The sequence below is a fragment of the Diplotaxodon limnothrissa genome, linkage group LG7, assembly GCF_057381915.1.
Source record: "Diplotaxodon limnothrissa isolate DT_005_m linkage group LG7, D_limnothrissa_male_GT1.1, whole genome shotgun sequence".
Taxonomy (NCBI): Eukaryota; Metazoa; Chordata; class Actinopteri; order Cichliformes; family Cichlidae; genus Diplotaxodon; species Diplotaxodon limnothrissa.
In genome coordinates this window covers 37,822,699-37,846,380 of record NC_140602.1, presented here as the reverse complement: position 1 = coordinate 37,846,380, position 23,682 = coordinate 37,822,699, and the positions used below count along the sequence as shown (strand labels likewise).

The 23,682-nt window shown below is 38.3% G+C and overlaps 2 protein-coding genes across 7 annotated transcripts in view; one reads left to right on the top strand and one right to left on the bottom strand.

Annotated features, from left to right (window-relative positions):
• Positions 1–9,054, top strand: part of rxraa (retinoid X receptor, alpha a) — a 160,444-nt gene extending 151,390 nt beyond the window's left edge. For all 6 annotated transcript variants that reach the window (XM_085359669.1, XM_085359671.1, XM_085359668.1 and 3 more), the window contains 5 exons: positions 1,689–1,818; positions 3,075–3,207; positions 5,729–5,820; positions 7,412–7,517; positions 8,419–9,054. In XM_085359669.1, coding sequence (XP_085215795.1) covers positions 1,689–1,818; positions 3,075–3,207; positions 5,729–5,820; positions 7,412–7,517; positions 8,419–8,566 — 609 coding nt within the window. In that variant the 3' untranslated portion in view covers positions 8,567–9,054. The remainder of the gene's footprint in view (positions 1–1,688; positions 1,819–3,074; positions 3,208–5,728; positions 5,821–7,411; positions 7,518–8,418) is intronic.
• Positions 9,055–13,247: 4,193 nt separating this feature from the next.
• wdr5 (WD repeat domain 5) lies at positions 13,248–21,588 on the bottom strand. The gene is made up of 14 exons (XM_085359666.1): positions 21,432–21,588; positions 19,805–19,914; positions 19,515–19,623; positions 19,278–19,351; positions 18,961–19,050; positions 16,474–16,563; positions 16,242–16,325; positions 16,095–16,150; positions 15,792–15,838; positions 15,496–15,571; positions 15,168–15,201; positions 14,816–14,890; positions 14,574–14,661; positions 13,248–14,339 (listed from the first exon to the last, which is right to left on the bottom strand). Exons 2-14 carry the CDS (start codon positions 19,880–19,882, stop codon positions 14,239–14,241), a joined length of 1,002 nt encoding a protein of 333 aa, XP_085215792.1. The 5' UTR covers positions 19,883–19,914; positions 21,432–21,588; the 3' UTR covers positions 13,248–14,238.
• Between the last annotated feature and the right edge of the window lie 2,094 nt (positions 21,589–23,682).

Sequence of the window (23,682 nt, the reverse complement as noted above, 5' to 3'; positions counted from 1 at the left end):
TACTTGTCTGCTCAGATGTGAAGTTACCTATTGATACAAAGTATTTCCTGTTTTCTACGTATGTTTTGAACCAGTTTAGTACAGTTCCTGAAAGACCTGTCCAGTTCTCCAGTCGTTTGAGTAATATGTTGTGGTCAACTGTATCAAATGCTGCACTGAGATCCAGTAAAACTAAGACTGACATTTTTCCACTGTCTGTATTCAGACATATGTCATTGAACACTTTGGTCAGAGCGGTTTCAGTGCTGTGATTCTGTCTAAAACCTGACTGGAAGGCATCGTAGCAATTATTCTGTTTTAAGAAGTAACTGAGCTGTTGAGAAACTGCTTTTTCAATGATCTTACTTAAAAACGGGAGATTTGAAAGGACCCAAATTCATCCACGATGATGTTGAGAGGTGTTACTTGAAGTCATTTCTGCCAAATGTGGTTATCAGCATAATTACACAATCATTATTAGAAGCACTACTGTGAGCACATTGGTTTACCTTTTTACAAAGCCGTTCCTGGTGCTGTGATAAAGTCCTCTTTGAGCTCCTAACCACTTGCTCTGTAGTAAAGTGTCAGTGGAGCCTCTCAAGGGCCTCTTGAGCTCTACTAGCTGTCAGAGAGGCTGATTTGTGTTTTGGCTAAAAGGTCCCCAAAGAAAGAGTCAGCTCAGCGAAAGTTGTTTTTTCACTGACAGCTCTCTGCAGGTATTTCCTCCACAAGCTGAGACAGAATCACTGTTTGTTTTTTCACCGTACCTCTTTAGAAGATATTATTCACGGCGGGCACTCATGTTGGTGTCAGTGTGTGTGTGATTACGTAGTTATAGGTACTGTGCCATGAAAAAAGCCCCTTACTGATTTCTTATTTTTTTTGCACTTTTGTCACAGTTACATGTTTCAGATCATAACACAAATTTTAATATTAGACAAAGATATACTGAGTAAATACAAATGGAGTTTTAAAATCAATATTTTAAATTTACTAACCCTTTAAAACCTGAACCATGAAATAACTGCCAGAAATCTATAGAAAATCTCTCTACATAAATATATATAAAAAAATATTTGATATATCAAATTTTAATCTGCATATGTATGAGTTTTAATTTGTATTACATTTGCTACATTAGCCATATTTTTGCAATTTAGTCATTAAAAATGTGTTAAAAAATGTGTTATGCCAATTATATTTTATAGGGTTAAAAAAGTCACGCTGATGATATAGAAGTCTCAAAAACTCACAAAAACACATGCATCAAATACGATACGCTTGGCTTTAAAAGGTTAAGGAAATCGAAACCTTCCTTGCACCATGTGAAAAAGTAATTGCCCCCTAAACCCTAATACCTGGTTGTACCACCATTGGTAGCAAGTGTGAGAAATATGCAAAAGAACTAAAAAATCAGGAAGGGTGGGGAAATACGTTGTCATAGCACTGTAGCTCAATTATGCCCTAGCACAAGGCTCTCAGCCAAAAGACACAAAGCTGTAGCTTGCCTCCACCAGTGTATGAATGTGAGAGTGAATGAATAGTGGTATTGTAAAGCGCTTTGGGTGCCTTGAAAAGCGCTATATAAATCCAATCCATTATTATTATTATTATTATTAAGCTAACATTTCAATCTTATTTAATTCACACTGTAGTTGATTTTCTGACTTATTTTAACCTGTTCTATCTTTGTCTCTCGTCCCCTGCAGCCCAACGACCCAGTGACAAATATCTGTCAAGCAGCTGACAAACAACTTTTTACCCTGGTTGAGTGGGCTAAAAGAATCCCCCACTTCTCTGAGCTGCCGCTGGACGACCAGGTCATCCTTCTACGAGCAGGTCTGTCGAGCTGACTTAAGTATTTTGCATGATCTAACCAGCAAACAATTTGCAGTGATTGGCAGTGATGATATATAATTAACAGGATATGGGTTGGAATCAATGGTCATTGTTATATGAATAAATTGAATCAAATTTGCTGGTTCAACAAACCACTGATTACTCAGTGTAAGATGTATTGTATTATGCCCACTGACTGTGTATTAAAAAGGCAAGTAATTGCTGCTGTTTAAAATAACAAGGATTAAACAAAAATAAAAATAAAAATAACAGAATCACAGGACATTGTTTTCATTGTTAAATAAGTCACATTTGTAGATACAACAGATGCCCATGAACATTAATAATATAGTCAGAAAAAAAGAGAACACTGGATACCTCTCGGTCATGTGACTGATGCAAGAGACAGACCCAGAGTCTCTTCATGCATCTGCTGTATGAGGAAAAGCAAGCATCACAGAAGCAGCGATGTAAAACGGAGAGTGAATCATCTGTCACTTCTGCTACAGTCACTAACGTCACATGCAGGAAGGTCTTTTGGGTTCTCCCAACACATTGCCCTTGTTGCTTGCTTGTCACTCTAAATTACACCATTATTTTCTAAATCCTCCTCCAGGAAAAAAAAATGCTATAACGCACCCATCCCTTACCCTAAAAAAACAAATAAAATAAATAAATCCTCCCATCATTCTTATCCTTTGCACATATAAAAAGATGGAAAGACTTCAGCAAAGCGGGGAGAGAGACATTATTCGGCAACGCTCGTCTCTGCTCTCAGGTTTTCTATAAATAACCGCTTTAGTTCTGCTGTATCACAGATAAAAGCATCCCGGCTCCGCTCATACCCAACTCAACTCTGGGGAGAAGAGGCGGGTGTTGCCAGGCAGAACAGTTAAAGGAGCCCTGTCACTCAAACGGCAGCGTCTTGTGTCTTCGGCGCTCCGTGTCGAGCCCCCTGCTTTGGCGCATCAAGCCTGTTGTCTTTATTGCGATGGCAGGCGCAGTTCATCCCGTTTACACGCTTGTCTCTTTAGAAAGCATGATTCAAATGTCTTAGTAATAACCTGATGCCTGTGCTTGAGAAAGCTGCATGCTTTTAGTGCGCAGCTTAATTGATTCATTGGAATTCCCTCCTTTGTTGTCAGTTTCATTTTGCTCGAATGCTGTGTGAACTTTTGTACTGGGGATTTCGGAGAGTGTGAGTGGTTTTATTTCTCATACTTTTTTCTCAGTCCCTCTCCTCATCTCTTTCTCAGGTTGGAACGAGCTCCTCATTGCATCATTTTCGCACCGCTCGATAGCGGTTAAAGACGGGATTCTGCTGGCAACGGGGCTGCACGTTCACCGCAACAGCGCCCACAGTGCCGGAGTGGGAGCCATCTTTGACAGGTTACTAAATTTTCTTGGACTTAGTGACATCTAAATTCATGTAGAAACTGCACCAAAAACTTTTGTAAATAATATATTAGGTAGCACTTTCTAAAGGTGTGCTCGAGTAGCATGTAATGCAACCTGAAAGTAGTGCTTTGATAATATTGTGATTTATAAAGGTGGCCTATTTTTTAAGTTAAAAGTTAAAGAGTTAGAAAAGTATTAGTCTTACCGATACTCATATTTAGTATCAGCCGATATTTTGTTTAACATCAAGGGACACAAAACATTTGTTAAGTGTATTTATTTATTTATAAGTCCTTACTAAGATGTTGTAGAAATTTAAAAATAAACTTGTTTCATTGTTACAAAAACATTTGGATTAGTCCTTTATTCTCTGCCTAACTTTTGTCAGATCAGCTGATTTGGCGGTCTAAACACATTGCATTAGAGAAGTTGTAGAGGGCCCCCTGGTGGACAAACTATGCAGCATCAATCTTGTAACATGGTTAAAGTTAGTTCTCCTGTTTCTTCATATATTTTAAATTTTTTATTTATCGGCTGTTTAAAAATACTGATATCAATATAATGGCAAATGAGTAATATCAGCCAATAATATCGGCTCATCGGTGTATCAGTCTCTCTCCTGATAACACGTTAGCATTAGAAACTCAGACTAAAACTCAGAGCAAAGTCTTTGTCAGCTGTGAAATCCCATGAGGTTTTGATACAGCACAAATATTGCCAATGTGGAATAATAACTGTAACAATTCCAGTGTGTCTTTGTGAGCTGGATGTACACGCTGTTGTGTCGTACAGGCTCCCTTTAATTGGCACTTGGGCAATTTACATCTGTAGTTGTTTTTCTTGGCCTTAATTCATTAATTATACTGCATTTTGTGGCATATTTTCAGTTGCATCTGCAATGCAAAGCAGCACTCTTTCACAGCATTCTTCCATTATGATTTGTTCTTAACATCACTTCCCCCAAAATCCAAACAACGGATGTTGATCCAATTCGAGACAAGCTCCTTGCGTTCTGCTGTGCCAGACATTGGATTTTTGTTGTATATTTGTCTTTTAGTCCAACTTCAAGCTTTGTGCTGCAGGGACCAGCTGTGATAGGCAAACACAGACACATGATCAAGTGCTGATTTAGAGAGTGCCTAAATTGCTTTTGCTTTGCGTTTTATATTGGCAGAGTATGCATTTTAAATGTCATAATTGTGGGAAGACAAAATTCTGATCGAGATTAAAATTCTATTAAATGTCCACCCCTTGTAGAATATTTCATGTAACATTGAATCGAAACAATGAAATGTTACACAAAATGGGGAATGCCAAGCAGCACAGGCACAATTGATTGACTCCAATATATAAAATATTTACGCCTGTACACAACAGGGGTCACACAGAACCTCTCATATCTTATATAGACAATCCATGCACCATAGAGTCACAGCGCAGCTGGATGCAGGAACCACCCTTATGAAAGTTTGTCAAACGTATAAGAAAAATATATCTTACATTTTGTTTGTATTGGTTTGGGATTTTTTGTAAATATATATTTTTTAAACTACGTTACTCTTGAACAGTTCTGGTCATGGATTGTTATTATATTTTGAAAATTAAAAACTGCAAATGAAGCGTATGTTTCCTTGCACAGTTTTGGAGCCAGCAGAGAATTTGCAGCTGCACGTGCTGTCTCCCTTCTTGCGCCTCTGATCAGCAGCCTGTGCGCTCAGTCATCAGCGTTCACAGCCACAGGACATATTCCATCTCTTTATTAACTGTGGCAAGCATTAAGATGCAGAGAACTGATAATGTTTCTTTATCTGGTCCACTGTCTCTTCTCCATACAAATGAAGAGACTGATCAACTTAAACGCTTGAGTCCCTTTCCTCTCTCTCTCCCTCTCTGTCTTTTTTTAAGCTCTGTTGTTCCTCCTTAGAGCAAATTGAATTAGAATGAGCTAAGAGCCACAATTGACTTTACTATCTGGGCGCGAGGAGCAGAAAGAAACGGAGTGAGAGGGAAAATAAAGAGTGCCAGGGAGAGGGTGTGACCGAGTCAAAGTGGGGTGAGGAGTTCGAGCGACTCCACACGCCACCACTCCCACCCGTGATGTCACACACAGACAGTGGGAGCACTGGTGTTAGATTACAGCTTGTGTTTACTCTGCGGCTTTCGTTTTATGAAAACCATGTACTAAATATAATTACTTTGCAGGGCTGTAAACTTTTCCACTGATCTAACTGTGCCAGTGTGGGCCCAGAGTAAGCTTGTGTGCATGTTTTTTCAAATAGAGGCAAACTTGAAAGTGGTTAAAACCGTATTTGCAATGCACCAGTCAAGAATAATGTGTCATTTGCAAAAAAAAAAAAAAAAAAAAATCCAGTTAAGTGTGATCTTTAATTTTCTGCCACTGGTTTAGTTTCATTTTACACAAATATTGCCTATTAGCCAAGAATTAAATATTCTTGACATAGTATTTTAACCTGAGTAGCATCTCTGACTGTCTCCTGTTGCTTTTGTGCAGAGTGCTGACAGAGCTGGTGTCAAAGATGAGGGACATGCAGATGGATAAGACAGAACTGGGGTGCCTTCGAGCTATTGTCCTTTTCAACCCAGGTAACCATTGTGTATATTATATAAAAGCTTTCATTTGCTGTTTGTACAATGCAAACTCTTGTTTCTTTTTTCTCTTTTTTTTAGTTTCAACTTTCATTAAAAAAAAAAAAAAAAAAAATATATATATATATATATATATATATATATATATATATATATTCAGTAATGTAAAATGACTAAAAATCTTTTAGAGAAATGGGTCATCAAACTACTGCGCTGTGTAATTCTTCCTTCGGAGTAATTGTTGTATACTGGCTTTTTTTTTTCTTTCTGAACATCAGCGTATTCCAGTGAAATGCAACTTTTATTAAAAGTATAAAGATCTTGTGCACTGTGGCGTGGTGCTGCTACTGTTTCTAGCTATAATCAGCCGACACAGACGTTGCAGGAATAGAATATGAGTCACTGAGGACTCGAAGCGTAACGCTTAGTCAACACAAACTCTTCAACTTTGATTATTAAACCTTATCCCACAGCAGGCTTAAAATAGAACATGACAAATGTGTCTTATTCTCATTGGCTCAGCTTTCATTTGGCTTTAATCAATTCCAGTGGGAACAACTTTTCACATTGGGGAAATGGTCTCAAAATGCTGCCAGACTTTTGTTAAAAGTAAATATAACGTATTTAGATTCAAGAACGCTGTTGCGTTGTGCATCACTTATGTCTCAGCTCTGGTATCTCAGCTTGTAATGGAAACTATCTCCTTGAGTTGACCTTGATTCTCTCAAGGCACCATTTTCACTTGAAATTGATGAATTCTCATTTATTTTGTAATTTGCCAACCTTGTGTAAATTTTACTACGTTCCCCCGCAAAGGTCCAAAGAAAGAGTGCGCTCTTTAATTGAGGCCCGTGTCTTGCCAAGGCACTTCTGCTATGAGTGTGCTGTTCTGTATTTAAACCTTATCCAAATGGAATCTAAGTGGACTGAACTAACCCATGAATGTGACCCAGGTTTTTAGTGACTCAGTAAGGGAGGCTCCCTGAATCTCTCTGGGGCTCTGCGGATCTGCTCACCCTGGACACACTGATCCTCTGTGTTTCACATTTTGTTCAGGCCATACCCAGACCCACTGGCCCCTGTTCACTTTTCCGCCTGATTCCTTGTTAATTAGGGGTTTGCAAGACTACACTGACTGGAGAAAAAACATACGGTGGTGGGGGTGGGGGTGAAGGGAACAGCAAGGCAAAAATGGCCCTCAGTCCTTTTCTTTCACACACTGTGTGATCTGGTCCAGCCATTAACAACCAATGTACATTCATTGATTGTCAACTTCACAATGCTTTGTTCGTCAGAAATGTTAATCAAAGATGAGTCCAGTGAAGCTTAAATTGGTGCAGCTTGAGAATTGCGGTCTTAATTGGACTAGCCCAGAATGTGGAGATGCTTTTCCATATTGAGTTATGCTAGTTTTTCCACTGGGCAAAAGTGCAGATTTGAAAGCTTTTTCACGCCTACTTGTTTACTTCTTTGGGGGTTTTTTTCTTTTTATAATGAAGAAGAATGTCCAGTTGTGTACAAATAACAGCAGCACAGCCTAGCCACGTGGTGTAGTGAATTCTTTTGTTCTTTCTGCCACTCTCCGCAGACTCTAAAGGTCTGTCCAACCCAGGCGAAGTAGAAGCTCTGAGAGAGAAAGTCTACGCGTCTTTAGAGGCCTACTGCAAACAGAAATACCCAGAGCAGCCTGGCAGGTAAGATCATAAACACCGAGCCCTTATTGTTACATTACCAGTTTGCAGTGCTGAGAAAATCAAGAGCACGAGTGTGTTTATTGTTGCAGCTGTTATTAATATTTAAAGTCTCAACCCAGACAGCCTCTCATGAGGTAGAAGTCAAAGAAAAAAGCTTGAAGTACATCCACACAAGAAACGTGTTTTATCAGTAGCTTTGAGTTCACCGTGTTATCAGTTTTGACATAGACTGTATATCAAAAATTGATGTTGTGAATTGGTATATGAATCATTGACAGAATTTGGATTTTTTTTAAACCAAATGTGACCGTATTAGTTGAGTTGATACAGTAGATGATGTTTTAACTTATAGTATAAGCTTGATTTATGTGATACTAATTCTTTGTGTTTTTTTAATGGGATGGCAATTTTGGTCATCAAAAACAAGGGGGGTATAGATATTTACTACATTTGGTTGCAAACATGTTGGGCATGTTATCATGAGGGTATATGGGGACTGGTTAGCTTTTGGAATCTGCCTCAAGTGGTTGTGTCAGGAATTGCAGTTTCTGGCACATCTGTGGCTTTTTCGTGGCTATTTTCAGCTTGAAAGTTTGCTGAAACCCATCTACAGCTGCATAAAAAACTATTAAAATTATTATTGTGTGATAGTTTTGCACTGAAGTTTTGCCATTTGCTCAAAACAGGTTTTTCTTAGTCTTATATTTAATGTGAGGCCTGTGTGTGCAAGCATCACCAGTTCTCTTAAATCATAACTTGCAGCTGGATGGGTGAGCGCCTGCTTATGACAAAGTGCATATTTATGCCAAAACTAATGCCCCTGAAACTGCAAGCTTAGAAATACTTTAAAATTATTTCAGCTTTTCATCCTGTGCTAAATTCTTGTTTTGTGTTGTGACAGATTTGCTAAGCTGTTGCTGCGATTGCCTGCACTGCGCTCCATCGGTCTTAAGTGTCTAGAGCACCTGTTCTTCTTCAAGCTCATCGGCGACACGCCCATTGACACCTTCCTTATGGAGATGCTAGAAGCCCCACATCAAATGACATAATAGAGGTGAGGGGTTGAACCCTCTTTACCTCCACCCAACCCTCCTCATCAGCCTTGGATCAAGAGGGGGGCCTTTTTCCTTTTTTTAAAAAAAAAATAAAAAATAAAAAATCTCCAGCAAGGGACAAATCACAAGACAGCCTTGGATGGAGAACCTCCCCCTTCCTCCCTCTTTTTCTCCTCCTCCGTCCCTTCTACCCCCTCGCCTCGCTTAGATGTTTTCAAACAATGAATCCGTCACGCCCATGGGTCTGTTTTATACCTTGTAAAAAATATAAATACGAATAAGAAATATTATATATGAAAACCACGCAGCAAGACGAGTGACAACGGTGGACTGAAATGAGGACGGACAGAGGACAAAAGAAACATATTGAGCCATTGTTTTCATCATCACTTTTCCTACACCTTGACAAGAAAAAGCTGAGATGATCAGGTTTTAACACATAAAGACAGAATTGCTCTTGCATATATATATATATATATATATATATATATATATATATATATATATATATATATATATATATATATATATATATATATATGCACACATATATTGAACAGTAATGATGTCATAATTGGACACTCAACGTTGTGATCGGGACAATCGTGGGCTCTTGAGAGCCTTGGGCTGTTTAGACTTGGACCTGAGCCCTCACTGTCTTTCAGGACTGAACTTAATTAAGAGGGGCGGGCTGGTTCGGGGAAATAAGTCTGCTTAAAGGAACTTTAAGCAGACTCAATTGCCTGACTCAACTAAGCACGTCAGGTCTTGCACTAGCTGTGTTCTTTTTTCAATGTGTGAGCTTTCTGGAGAATTCAGAGGTGGGTTAACAAGGTTGCAAGAGCTCAAAACCCTCAGGTCTCTGCCCAATTCCAACAAATACAACCATGTCTTACTCTAAACACTGTGCAACACTGGGGAGAATGTTGTGGTAGTCCACTTATCAACCCTTCAGTTCGCGTATTGCTCGACAGAGAGTTGGGAAAGTTTATGTACAATCTACACACAGGACCATTCAGGCTGTTTTAAAGTACCCAACTGTAAGCTTTACAGCCCACTGGATGCTCTGAAAGGCTACCAGCACACGGAGGAACAACATATATTTTGGAAAGTAACATTTCCAACATTTGGCCTTCATCACGACAAGCTTGGACGCCTGGAAAGTTTGTGCACACTCACACTGTGGGTAAACGTCCTAGTTTTGCCAGCCTCTTAGCTCCTTATCGTCCATTCTCCACCCTCTCCACTTCGCGTTTCATGTGAATTCCAGCACACCATTTACACCTCCACACTCTGCTCAACACAGCGGGTATTAGCTTTTCAAAACACCTCATATCTACCTGTACAGAAACAGTATTGACGTTATTTTCAGTTTTCACTTTTAACAACCGCAATGCACAATTTACCTCTGCCTCCATCCTTCGGACCTTCAGTTCTTGATACCCATTTAGGATTAGACCATATACAGTATGTGAGAGATGTACTTGTTGCTGTTGCAGCAGGAGCCATTATTTGTTTGTTTGTTTGTTACTTGGCACTTAACCTCATGACCGTGGAGTCGGGTTTCTAAACAGAGAGCTGATGTCGATGTAATTGACCTCTGAGGTGGACTCTGGCCCCGACCCAATCAGGAACGCCACAATTGTTTAACACCTCAGAGGGACACACACACACACACTCGCTCTCTCTGCACTTCTCTGGACAACCAAGTGTCGTATAAGTTGAACTGAAATGTTAAATATCCATGTTTCTACATATATACATGTTGTGTATAAATATGCTTTATGCCCATATTCTGCTTCCCCCCTCCTCTGCTTTTCTGTAAATGCTGCAGCTGCTGCAAAACTATGCATCAATTGCATTTCCAAAGATTGTCCACAGATCTGAGATCTTTTAAAGAAATGTGTTTGTCAAATGTGGGTCCACTGCAAGTTTTTTACTGGCAGGAGAAAATAATACCAAGGGTTTTGTTGTTGTTGTTTTTTAAAGATATTTAGGGGTTATTTAGCTCTGGTTTACTCACATTTGATTGAAATTAACTCAAACTTGTATTTAACCAGGCAAGTTATTAAGAGAAAACTGCTCTTTACAGCGGTGGCCTGGCAAAAAGGCAAAGCCTCTCAAGTAAATGTGGCCACTATAAGTAAGGGCTAAAACAAATTCTGACATGGTAACCCTCGATGACAAAAATCTGCCCAGAAACAGAAGGACATATAAACACCAGCGAAAGTACTCAAACCTCAACTTTGTGATAGGTCACACTACAGCAGGTGTCACCAGGATTTCAAACAAACTCACCAAGTGTAAAAAACCAAATTTAAAAAAAAAGCACCAGCTTTGCTACTGCAGATAATAATAATACTTATGACGGTTAAAAAGATTTAAATAGGATTTTCTTTCTATATCTGCATCTTTGCTACTCTTTCATAAGCACCTTTACACTATCTGAACCTGGGAAACAAAAGAGAAAAAAAAGAAACCCGAGCACTGTGTTTTCATTACATTTTGATAAAAGTCAGATTTTTAATGGGGTCTGAGGAAATGTGTGGAGTCTTGAGAGTGTGCCCTTTGAAAATAATTTGCTTGATAGTAATGGATAAATGAAAATCTGAATTGCACTGAAAATGTAAGTAAATTAAGCGTATGAAATAAAATCCACGCTTAAAATGATAAAACAATTTTTTTTTAATCAGCTGGTGTTTCATGTATATTTCATCATATCCAGTCTCGCAGTTGGTTTATGAAAAATGAAACTCGTGGGAAGCAATCGGAGCTTAGTTTAGCTGTCAGCTACTGATGTTGAGTTTATTAGCACATTAATCAATTATAATCAAGTTTGAGGGTCATCAAGACTCCATAGATTTCTGACTCAGAAAAAAACAAACCAGTCTGTAAAATGTCCGTATGTCCGTTTTTCATCATTATTTGGTGCTAGTTTTATAATAAATAGCACGCGCTGGGAGAGAACTTGTAAATGTCATTCCACCTCTGTGAAACTGATCCCCCAGATGGCCAATGATCTCTTTTGTCTTACGATGAAAAAAATCAAAAAGTCAGTTCATACACGCTGGCTCTGAAATGTCAGATGCTATAGAGCTCAAGCACGACTGCAAGGTTTACTTTGGGTGAGGGAGAAGTTTGGGTAAGAGGAATGGGAGGGATGTAGTAGCAGTTTAAGAGCTGCGAGCTCCTTCTAGTGGAAGAGAAAGAGCGCTGCAACATAACTTGAATTTTTGTTGTCGTTGTTGTTGTTGTTTTTGTTGTTAACAAAAAGAAGGCACTTTCTAACCGCATTACTATCATCAATATTCCTTTGGCTCAGACAAAACCTCAGTATCTGTGCTTAGTAAAACTGAGTAAAGTAGCAATAACGTCAAAAAGACCAATTGGCTTTGTGTTTGATTCTTATTCTCTATTTTCATTGAGGTGGCCTGAATATTACAACCTATCCATGTGACAGTATTGACTGCCAGCTTGAGCTTACAGTATTTATATTATTGAAAAAAAAAAGATATATATATCTATATATACATACTTGTTTGTCTGTTAAATCAAAAACGTTCATACAATTTCAAAGGAAACTATTTTTAGAGGCTGATTTTCATCAAGAAAAGCAGATGATAAAACAATCCAATGCTCGTTTTCCAACCGGGTGACCCAAGTGTTAAAACGATTATTCTCCTGTTCTTTTGAGTCCGATGTCTCCTTCTACTGTGATTAGTGACAGCAGCTATCTTAAGCCATAAATCGATCTTGACAAGAAAGAAATGGACACCTGCAAAGAATGATTACCTACATTGAATGCTATATTTTGTTAATATGTATATGTGTATATATTTATAAATATATATATCGACAGCTCTATTCCTTAAGGATTTCCAACATTGAAAGAAGGAGACGAGTGATTCAGACCAAACGGTTTCACGGCAGGTGTTCTTCAAGCGTTTCATGGTGTTTGCCCCCCCCCCCCCCGAGGATTTGTTTGCATTTTGACCTTAATAAAAAAAAATCCTGATCAACCAGCAGAATTGCAGCAGTTAAACTCAAACCAGCTTCTCAGCAGTTTATGGGACCTTAGTAAACTATGAAAGAGAGGGAAAAATGGTTAAGATTTGAAACCCTCTGAAATGTATGTGTTGCTTAACAATTGTATGTTCAAAAAGAAAAAAAAGTAACCAGGACAAGCTGAACATGTGACACAATCACTGCTTTCTTTGTGGCATAAACAGTAAAATGTTGTAGTTTAAAAAAAACAACACTTGGTAAAAGCTCTATTTTTGTACAAAAGTAATTTTATCCCTTGCTTATGTACTCTGTTCTTTCCCTTCTCACTGTGGGCTGTTATGTACATTGTGGAAAAGCTTATTTGACGGCAAGAGATAATTTTCAGATTGAAAATGTAAGACAGGAGTAATAGTAAGCTTTGGCACTTTGGTAACTGTGTCGCTTTTACTTTGCCATGTTTTAACCTGTCGCTGCAAGATGGGAGTATCTTCTTTCATTATATTTTGTCTATTTTTAAGAAAATGGAATTTTGTCATCTGTTCTTCGTGGGTTGTTCTCTGATGTTCTTCGTTCATGGACAGGAAAAAAAAGGTTATTAAAAAATTTTAAGTGAGCGTTTCCAGTTGATTTGTGTTAGGTGTACAGAAATGAAACTGTCAACGACTCGGGGTGAAACATACAAAAACTGTTTTTATTCAGATGTGAATTACAGCTGTCAGATGCGAACATATTTTACATAGAATCCAGGTTAACTACAGGAAAAGCAGCCTGCTGGCTTCATGTGCAGAACTATCAGCTAGTCAAGCAGAGAACAAAAACACAAAGACCGCTAAAGTAATCAAACTGCGACACGTGGCGTTGTTGTATGTACAAATACTGGAACACAACTGCATTTGGTCACTGTTGTGAACGGTCAAGTGTTAGTAAGTACTTTTTTTTTTTAAAGGTCATTCAGGGTCATTTTGATTTTTGTAGCAAATCTTGAAGAATTTTAAACATTCTCAATGTTTGCACTTGTGTCAAATTCTGGTTTGTTGCCCTAAAAAAAAAAAAAAGTTTTTTAAAATATCTTGTTAGGGCATAAAGCACTCACTTAAGATCCGAAGTCCTTAAGTATTAAGTAGTTGTCCTCAGGTATACCGTCACCTCTTTTCTTTAAAGTCACTGATTGTAAATGGTACTACTGAGTTACACAAAGGCAGAAAATAAAATACCACGAAGGACCAAATAACCATTATATTCATTGTACAAGACTAGAATCGTGCTTGTGAAGACTGTTATGAGGCAGTGACATCGAGGTTAATGCAGTGTTTAAAAAAAATAAAATACTGAAGCACCAGAATATTGCTGCAAAGTAAAACGAGGGAGAGAAAAAAAAACCAATCACAAATTTCCATAATGAGACATCGAAATCTGGCACATGCTTTGATGAGGGGATAACGTCCGCTGCAGAACTGTGTGTGGATGATGTGTCTGGTTTGGTTCTTCTGGCTGAATGTCATGACATTTCATGGAGTTTAATTTCATTCTTCCAATCCAGCAGGAGCTCTCTGTTAGAAAACAAAAGTCCTCCTGTCTTACAATAAAATGTAGGAAAATTATATATATATATATATAAAAAAACAAAAGGAACACAAGTGGCCCAAAAGATCCAAAATGGCTTAGCAGTCGCTTTTCCATAGCTTGATGGTTTTGTCGTTTTCTAAAGCCGCAGATGCGATGATGTTCTCTGTGGGGTGGCAGGCAGTCGAAATGACAACATCTGAAAAAAGTACAGGAAGAAAATTTAAAGAATGACGAATTAAAAGAACAGATTGCACCAGAACACAATATTTAAAACACAGCTGCAAATTTCTGTCTTAAAAATGAGCTGCGCCTTCAAATATTTAATTAAATAAATGCAAAGTGATTCTAAAAGACAACTAACTCTGACTTTTAGTCCCCATACAAAAATGCTATTCTATCTGCGTTTTCAGTCACAGTGCATCTGCAGTACCTGTGTGGCCCTGGAGTTTCTGCACAATCTCCTTCGTCTGCAGGTTCCAGATATAAACCATGTTGTCTTCTGAGCCCGACACGATCCACTGCAAAAGAGCAGCGGCACTTAGGCTCAGAGTTATGTTTGCACACATAAGTGATTTCAAAAGGACCATTTTGTAATTTTAAAGTAACACTGAAACTCAAAGCACCAATAAAAACAAAATATAAACATTCATTTTCTCAAAGAAATGATCTTACCTTCCCGCCAGTGACAGAGAAATTTGCAAATATGCAGTACTTCTCATTTTTATGGCCCGTGTATGTCTTCAAGCACTGAAATGTTAGAAAAACAGAAGTTATTTGTATGTGTTATACAATCAAAAATGACAAAACTGTAAAATCTGCAGTTTTATTCATTACTAAACAAACATTTCACATCTTAAAGCAAAATAAAATGCCATCATTACTGAGGCTAGGACACTACTGGGAATGTGCATCTATGATTTAAAATTTCTGAACTCTTAATACATAAACACTGACAAATAAAAGCAGTTAGAATAAAAGAACGGAATGATAATCAAGCCTTTCAACAGCTTTCAAAGGCAATTACCTTTCCTTTGCTGTAGTCCCACAGCTTCAGCGTGCTAAAAGAAATACAAAAGGAAGTTTAAAATCGACAGTCAAATAAACAGACAGCAGCTCACTGTGATGTTGTGCTGCCTCCTGCTGGTGAAATCCAAGTAGTGCTTGTGAAAAACTGTACAGCTCCTTAAGAAGTCAATTCAGATTTAGTTATATAGCACCAAATCACAACATCACTCACCTCAAGGCGCTTTACAGTGAGAGACCCCAACAATCGAGCACCCCCCCCCCCGATTAGCAAGCGTCATGCGATAGTGTGAAGGAAAGCCACAAAACTGAGCAACGTCTATACTCACTTATCCAGTGTAGCAGCCAGGATGTATTTCCCATTGGGGGAAAACTTTACAAACGACACAGGAGGGTTGTCGTCATCTAAGAAACACAAAAAACAAGAACGCATTGATCACAAAGACACGTTTAAAAAAAAAAAAACAAAACTGAAAAAACTCAAAGCTTCAACCTGATTGCATTTTTCATGCCTCAATACAAAACTAATTAGATTTGCTGTCACTAATCAATCGTTTAATTAGCACATTCTGCAACAAATCAAATCAAACGAGAAAAATTGGAACACGTGTGTGACTGATCTTACCTATCAGTGTCTTTAAACACTGCCCTGATGCTGTGTCCCAGATTCGACTGTGAATGAAAGATAACACAATTAACTGAGAGACATTTCCGTGTAAAAATAAATAAATCTCACACCAGATGACTAGAAAGTCATCCACATCAGCTACAATGGGATGATAAGGGATTCTTTTTAGCTCGAGCGCAGAGCAAATATGCCAGACATAGAGCATTTCCAGTTCTTATCAAAGGCAAGCTTGTTCTTTTAAAAAGCACCCATGTTCCCCGAACTGTGGCCAGAGAGTCTCAGGAGGATCCAAGTACTCACCAAAGGCCATCGTAGCTACTGGACACGATCAGAGAGCCGTCTCTGTTGAAGTGAACCTGCAAGCCGAGGCAGACCATCATGCCTTTAATACAGTGTTAATATTAAAGCCAGAGCATTTGTCTAATTAATTATAAAAAATTAACTTACAGCAGAGACTGGATCAGAATGAGCTGGCAGCGTTTTCAGACATTTCCCAGTCTTCACGTCCCATATCCTTACACTCTCATCGAACTAGAAACGGAAGAGAAAAAAAATAATCATTTTTTGGAAAACCACTCAGAAACTGCTTCTAATGCTCAAAGTGAGAGCTTTCGCAAAGGTCTAACATCTGCTTTCCATTTAGGTAGGACTTGTTTCTTGCCAAGAGCTTGGTACTCACCGATCCTGACACAATAAGATTGGACTGGGGGTTGAAGTTGCAGCAGAAGACGTAGTTGCTGTGACCTTTCAGAGTTTTTAAGCACTTCCCCTGGATTAGAGAGAAAATTGGTCGAAATGTCACATTTCTCACCCACACTGAAAAACCCAGGACCATCTTCAACTAAACCACACTACAAGTGCAGCTTTAAATGTAATACAATTTTAACATCAGCAGAAACCACTGATATGAACCTAAGAGTCTACATGGATTTCATTTTCATACTTCATAAAAGTATAATGATAAGAGACACAGCAGCGATGTAGACCGAGCCTTACCAAATCACTATCTCCCCTTTTTTACAGCAGTACACCGCATTTCCAACACACTGAGATTCTATTACAAGTAGTACTCCCAAACAAAGCCTTCTTGTTTACATATTTTTCTGACTCTATTATCAGAAAATAGGCCCATATAAAATAACCCATTAATACATTTTAATCAGCAACTTCCAAGCCATTTCTAATCTGTCGCTCTGCTAAGATCCGAATTTGATAAACGCAACATCATCCGACAAAATCAGCACATGACTTCAGCTAAATTTACAAAGAAATTCAGAAGCAAATCTAACTAAGTAAGCATGTCATAATGTCTCTGAACTTCTCTGAAAAGAGCATGTGATATCTTCTCCCAGTAACAGAATGAGAATGTGCAGGTAGAGTAAATAAAGGGGAGATTGCCCACAAGTTAACCAATCACAGATTGCATTGTTCTCTCAGACAGGAATAGTAAGTCCAGCCAAATGATCATGAGATGATCTTTTTCAGTATAAGGGCCTGAATAACAAGCCTCCCCATAGATTTAGTTGAAGTCATGCATTCAAGCAGTCAACAAATATTCTCAACATTGATTGTGAAAATGAAATCAGTATTTTTAGCAGTACCAGCAATACTGCATAATATCTGTGTCATAGTCAGAACAGGCTGTCAGCCTGGGGTGCAGCTCTCACAGATTCAGGCTTAAGACCAAGCTGGCGATGTGGGGAGAGAGCAGTGGATGACTCAGCCTACTGCACAGGACTGGACAAAGATCAGCTGAGTATTTTAAAGTACGTGTTTATAATATTCATCTTACAGTATTATACAAAAGTCTTGAGCCAGCCCTTGTTTCTTTATACTGTGCTAAGAAAATGGGAAATGGGGAGCAGTAAACTGTGCAATCATAAATAGAAATACAATACATAAAGTAAAAACAATTCTGATGAGCATGAAAGCCAATTCAGCACATCCTGCACTCTCTTAGGAAAACGTTCTTGTAATTTCTTTAAGTAGTCTTCAAGACTATTTCTGCAGGCTTCCTGGAGGACATCCTATGCTCCTCTTTGGATGTTGGCTGCCCTTTGTTCTGTTCTGTCAAAATGATCCTGCACTGCTTCAATAATGTCCGAGCTCTGGGGAGGGCATTTTAGATCAACTGAAGGGCCAGGTGCATTTCTCAGAGTCTGTTTCAGGACTGTTTCAGATATTTTCATATTTATCTGTCATAGATAGTTTTAAGGCCTGCCAATTCTTTTGCCCTTTACTTGTCCTGTTTCCTTTTTTGTAAAGGACACGCTGTACACCATGCTGAGATATGCCAAGTCTTCAGCTAATAGTTCTAGGGGAAATCACCTGGTTGGTACAAAAATATTATTTCATCCCATCAAACTTATATTTGGCATTTCTCAACAAAAGAAATGGGCACATATTAGCAGCTTTCGTGGCAGGCTCTTAGTAAAAAATAAATAAATAGAGATAAAATTTAAAATTGGTTCTTTTCCAAAGTTGTCTGTTAAATATAAGAAAAAAAAGTTCATTCTTTGAGTTACGTGGCTTTACAAAAGCAAAAAACATTCTTCCTAAAATGGTCAGGAACTAGGCCTGGACTGAAAATGAGTGAAAAAGCATCCTATGAAGGTCATTCAAAGAAAATTTTGAATGACCTTCAGAAAGCCTAAAAACACAAGACCTTTTTAAAAATTACATGAACATCTCACTCCAAATATGGGATGGCTCAAGAGTTTTGCATAGGACTGTATATTTTTCCTTACTAATGTTTTTTAGATGTTCCAACTCTTTTGTGCTGTGCATGTTTCATTTATGTAAAAAAGTGACAATCAATTACCTACATGAGCTAACCTAATAGTTGTAGTTAGTGCCTCTACACTTCAGTTGCCACGCTGATACCTGCCAATCACTCATCCAAGATCATACTCATAATTGTGCCACAGCTAATCATGGTTTTTCTTATTTATCTTTATGATTCTTCTAGAAAGAAGATCCCATGCCAGATAACATCACTAGACTCCCTACTGCTGGATAGCTAAAATAAAAATAACCAAAACTGTTGGTCAAATATTCTATGATGGTAATATACCTGTGCAGCTTGCTAAAATGTATGCGCAGCAAACAGAGTTTAGTATTACATCACACATTTCAGCAGAATCATTTAAATAATCTCCCATCTTACCGAGCTGACGTCCCAAATCTTCAGGGTTTTGTCGTCTGATGCAGATACCAGGAGGTTGGAGTCAGAGGACCAGGCCACATCAGATATACCCTGCAGATTCATGGGAACTGATCAGGACTTGAAGCTCTGAAAACAGCTAGCATGGGGCCAATGTAAGAACTAATGGAACCGTGGCTTGGCTCTTAGTAACGACTCCAAACATCTGATCCCAATTGACTAAACATCAAGGATGCTACAGTTGCTCTACATTCGTCCAGCCAATAAAAAACAAAACCATTAACACAGCAGGAGTATAGCTAAGAATTAGTCAAACTCACAAGTTTGTGTCCAGATATGGTTTTCTCAAACTTGCCGTCATACGCGCCCCAGATTTTGATCAGTTTATCAGCAGCTGTAAAGACAGAATGAATACGCACTCAGCATAGGTTAAAAAAACAACACATCATCAATCTTAAAACTCAACAAGAAGCTGCAATAATTTATTGATAATTATTAAGTCGTGAAAAAAAAAAAAAAAAAAAAAAAAGGTAGTTCCAGCAGTGATTTTTACTCACATGAGCTGGCGAGCCATTCTCCACTTGGACTGAATTTGACAGAGGACACAGCTTTGGTGTGGCCTGCTAATGTGAACTTCAGGCTGTAGTTTGGCTTTGCAGGTGCCGACTGTGAGTGAAAAGGAAATACAACATTTAACAACTCTTGGCTGAGATGTGACAAATATACTGACATTCATCTAAGTCTATATTAAACAAAATACATTCTCTTATAAATCCTAACTATGGCTATTTCCTGGCCCTAAAGGCTACAGCTGGAACAGAATAGCGATAGTCCCAAAAATTCAAACCTTGCTTTGGCTGGCAGATGCTGACGGTGCTACTGGAGGTTTTGTGTCAGTCTCTGGTTTCTTGTCTTCAGTTGCCATGGTGAAGAAATTAGCATCTACTGTGTACTATGCTAAAGCAGAGGAAAAAATTAATACCATAAAAGATTCTTTATGCTTCTGGTGCTGATCAGTATACCAGTTATAAATACCAATGAACAGATATAACAACGAGCCTCAGTAACTTTTCAAGAGGTTTGCATGAACAATATCACTGACAGCCTGGATAGTATGATTACATGTTTCAAACCGTCTCTTTCACGCTCAGACACTTGGTGACTGACAAACAACTGGTTTAAAATAAGTTTAGACAAATTAAACTTGCCTTTCAAAACAAAAACTCAAAAATACTAAAGCCGCTTTTTGAAGTGATAACAACATGATTGTATTTATAAACTTCACTACTGCATCATTAACTTGATTAACTACTACTGTGTAAATGCCTGTGAATGTTTATGCCTAAAATAAAATAAGACATACTATCCAATTCCTTTGCTATTAAAATGACCATTCAACATATGTTTCTAGCTGTTTTTTCATTGAACTTTTTCAAACCAACTGTTTTATGCACCCAATAAATCTTACATGTTTGAAAAAACTATTCTTAGTTTCTGATAGGTTTTCAAGCAGCAGATACACTGGCACACTCGGAATTTCTTCAGAAATTTTCTAGTTTGTGTTTATTTATTTACATGATGACTATGCAATTTTTTTCTAGTCTCTAAAATCCTGAAATTAAAGTTAGTCAATGTAGACTATATATAAATATATGTATATATATATTTTTAATGGTCATAACTCCCTGCACTGACTGCAACATTCACTGACAGTCAAGTTAAAACGAATTTTAGACTGAATACAGTCGATATTTAGTCTGATAGTGGTATTAAAATGCAATGAAAGGGCAAACCTCTTTCTCCATCTCACATGACAACAATGGTATATATTGCATAATGATAAAAATGTACAAAGTATATACGAAACCACCTTGCCGTTTAGCTCACGATGTTTCCTTTTAGTTTTATGCTCCTCATGTGAGCTGCAGTTTTTGCTAAACGCCGCATTTACCCCAGTTGGTACAGGCTACAGCTATTTTCTCTTGTTCGTGTTGCTGCTTTCTCATTTAGCTCCAAGTTTAGCCATTTAAGCTAGCTTTAGCTAGCTAGCATTGCATTACTTCGCTGTGGCTACTTAAAACCACCAAACAGAAACGCAAATGCATTCAGCTAAGACTAGATGGCATCTGTTTGCAATATATTAACATGAATTCGCGTTTAAATAGAACAAACGTGCGAGAAAGGAGAATATCAAACAAAGGGCGATACGGACTCCCTTGGTTGGAAAATTCAACTCTTGACTAAGATCGTATTTGAACGACAGCTAGCCACGCTGTTATATCACTATTCAGATGTTTAACCCTCAACGATAACGCCACTTTAAAACTGGTGGTTTTATATAGACGCTAAAGGTTATTTGATGATGCAGCCGCCGCTACTCGAAATGCACTGGTGCTGTTGACAAACTGGCTGAGGTACCATGGAGGGGCCCTCCATTCACACAATGAGGATTCAGTCATAAAGACGGTACTCACAGATTAATGGAGCTTCACGGTCAGATTGTTACTCCTCGTAAACACTGTAAAGGATAAAAAAAAAACACCATGTATGTGTATTCAGACGATCATGGAGAACGTATACAGCAAGTGACTTGCTCTTGGATGATTGCCTGTAGGGAAAGAGAAGCGGGGAATGTGGTGTGCTGTGGCTTTGCGCATGCGTGTTACGCTCTTCTTCTTCTTTGGTTTTCACGGCGGGACGCAAACCAACGTGTTTACGCGCATACTGCCACAATCCATTAAACAGAGAGTTTTGCATGTCATTCATTATTATATCTTCCATTTTTATAAAACATTTTAAAAACAACTGTTGATAAAGACGTTTAGAGAAGGTCAGGATGAGTTCCATTGTTTCTAGAGAATATATGGGGCATATGATTGGGTACAAGAGATGAAATGCGGCAAAGAAATATCTTAAGGCAAGGCAAGTTAATTTGTATAGCACAATTCAACAACAAGGTGATTCAAAGTGCTTTACAGAGACATTAGAAACAAAAACAAATAAAAAGCATGATTTAAAATTGATTAAAACAAGCAAACAAACAAACAAATTAACAAACAAAAAAAACAGACAAACAAACAAAACAGTATATAAAATCAAAACAGATAAAATCAGAACAGTAGATAAAATCAGTAGTTAAATGTAAGTTTTGAAATTTAAGCTTAAAAGTGTGGATTTGGTGCTTTATTCAAATGCAGCTGAGAACAGGTGAGTCTTCAACCTGGATTTAAATCAACTGAGTGTTTCAGCTGATCTGAGGCTTTCTGGGAGTTTGTTCCAGATATAAGGAGCATAAAAGCTGAATGCAGCTTCTCCGTGTCTGGTTCTGACTCTGGGAACTGATAAAAGACCGGTTCCAGATGACCTGAGGGATCTGGAAGGTTCATACTGGGTCAGGAGGTCACTGATGTATTTTGGTCCTAAACCATTCAGAGCTTTATAGACCAGCATCAGAACTTTATCTTTATCTTAAGGTGGTGCAGAACATCTAGGAGGACAACAAGACAGTGGTGTGGTGTGCAATAGGAGTGACAGATGGGTTTGAAGGAGGGTTGGGATTATATCAGGGATTGGCTCCAAACCACTTCTTATTTGCAGTGGTAATGGACAGGTTGACTGATAAGGTCAGTGGACTATGATGTACAGAGAGTAGGGAGCAGGTGGAAAAGAGTCTGGAAAGGTGTAGGTATGAGCATTTAAGTCCGTTTGAAGCAAGACATATTAAATATGTGTGAATGAGAAAGAAACACATGTAACATTGAAAATCCAAAGAATAAAGGTAGTGAAGGTGGATGAGTTTAAATGGGAGTTTAAATCAGTGCACAAGAGAGGTGAAGAGGAGTGTGCAGGCAATGGTGGAGATGAACATGAGAAGGATAGCAGCACAAGTCAAAGGGAAGGTTTAGAAGATCATAAAGAGACCTGCTATGATATATGGTTTGTAGATGGTGGCACTCATAGGAAGACAGGAGGTTGAGCTGGATATGGCAGATGTGAAGATGCTGAGATTTTCCATTCTGAATTACCAGAATGAACAAGATTAGAAATGAGTACCCGAGAGCAAGGTTGATCAGCTTGAAGACAGCTGAACAGTGTGTAGAGAAGGGGTAGTGGATATACTGGACAAAGGATGTTGGAGATGGAGTTGCCAAGCTGGAGAAAAAGAGGAAGACCTCAGAAGAGGTTCATGGATGTAGTGAAGAGGTTCATGCGGGGTTGGTGTGGCAGAGGAGGAAGCTAGACGCAGGGTGAGGTGGAGACTGATGATCCACTGTGGCGACACCTAAAGAGAGCAGCCGGAAGAAGAAGAAAAATCAACGCTCTCCTCTCGGGACCGTTACACTTTCGGTTAGGGCTGCTCGATTATGGCAAAAATGATAATCACGATTATTTTCACTGAAATTGAGATCACGATTATTTGACGATATTTATTTAACCCTTTAAGACCTACTATAGAACCAAGTCCACCAGAGCTTATATTATTTTTTTACATGCTGTAGTGCCATTTGTGGGAGCATTTCAAGTTGCTATACATCAATACAACTGTTATAGCCCATATTTTAATAATATGTATGCATTAAGTCCATAGTAATTACATAAATTGCAAAAAAGTGCAATAAACTACAAAAAAAATTGAAAATCGCTTTTGTTTTGTTTACATATATTTCTACTTGGAGAAATTTAAGAGGCTTATCCCTCAAAACTTTAAATACAATAAAGTTGCAA

What these genes read in the sequence shown, in the direction of transcription:
- wdr5 (XM_085359666.1), bottom strand. Translation starts at nt 19,882, where the DNA reads ATGGCAACTGAAGACAAGAAACCAGAGACTGACACAAAACCTCCAGTA. An exon ending in AGAATGGCTCGCCAGCTCAT is followed by an intron (nt 19,352 to 19,514) that starts GTGAGTAAAAAT and finishes CTGTCTTTACAG; the next exon opens with CTGCTGATAAACTGATCAAA. An exon ending in CTGGCTGCTACACTGGATAA is followed by an intron (nt 15,202 to 15,495) that starts GTGAGTATAGAC and finishes TATTTCTTTTAG; the next exon opens with CACGCTGAAGCTGTGGGACT.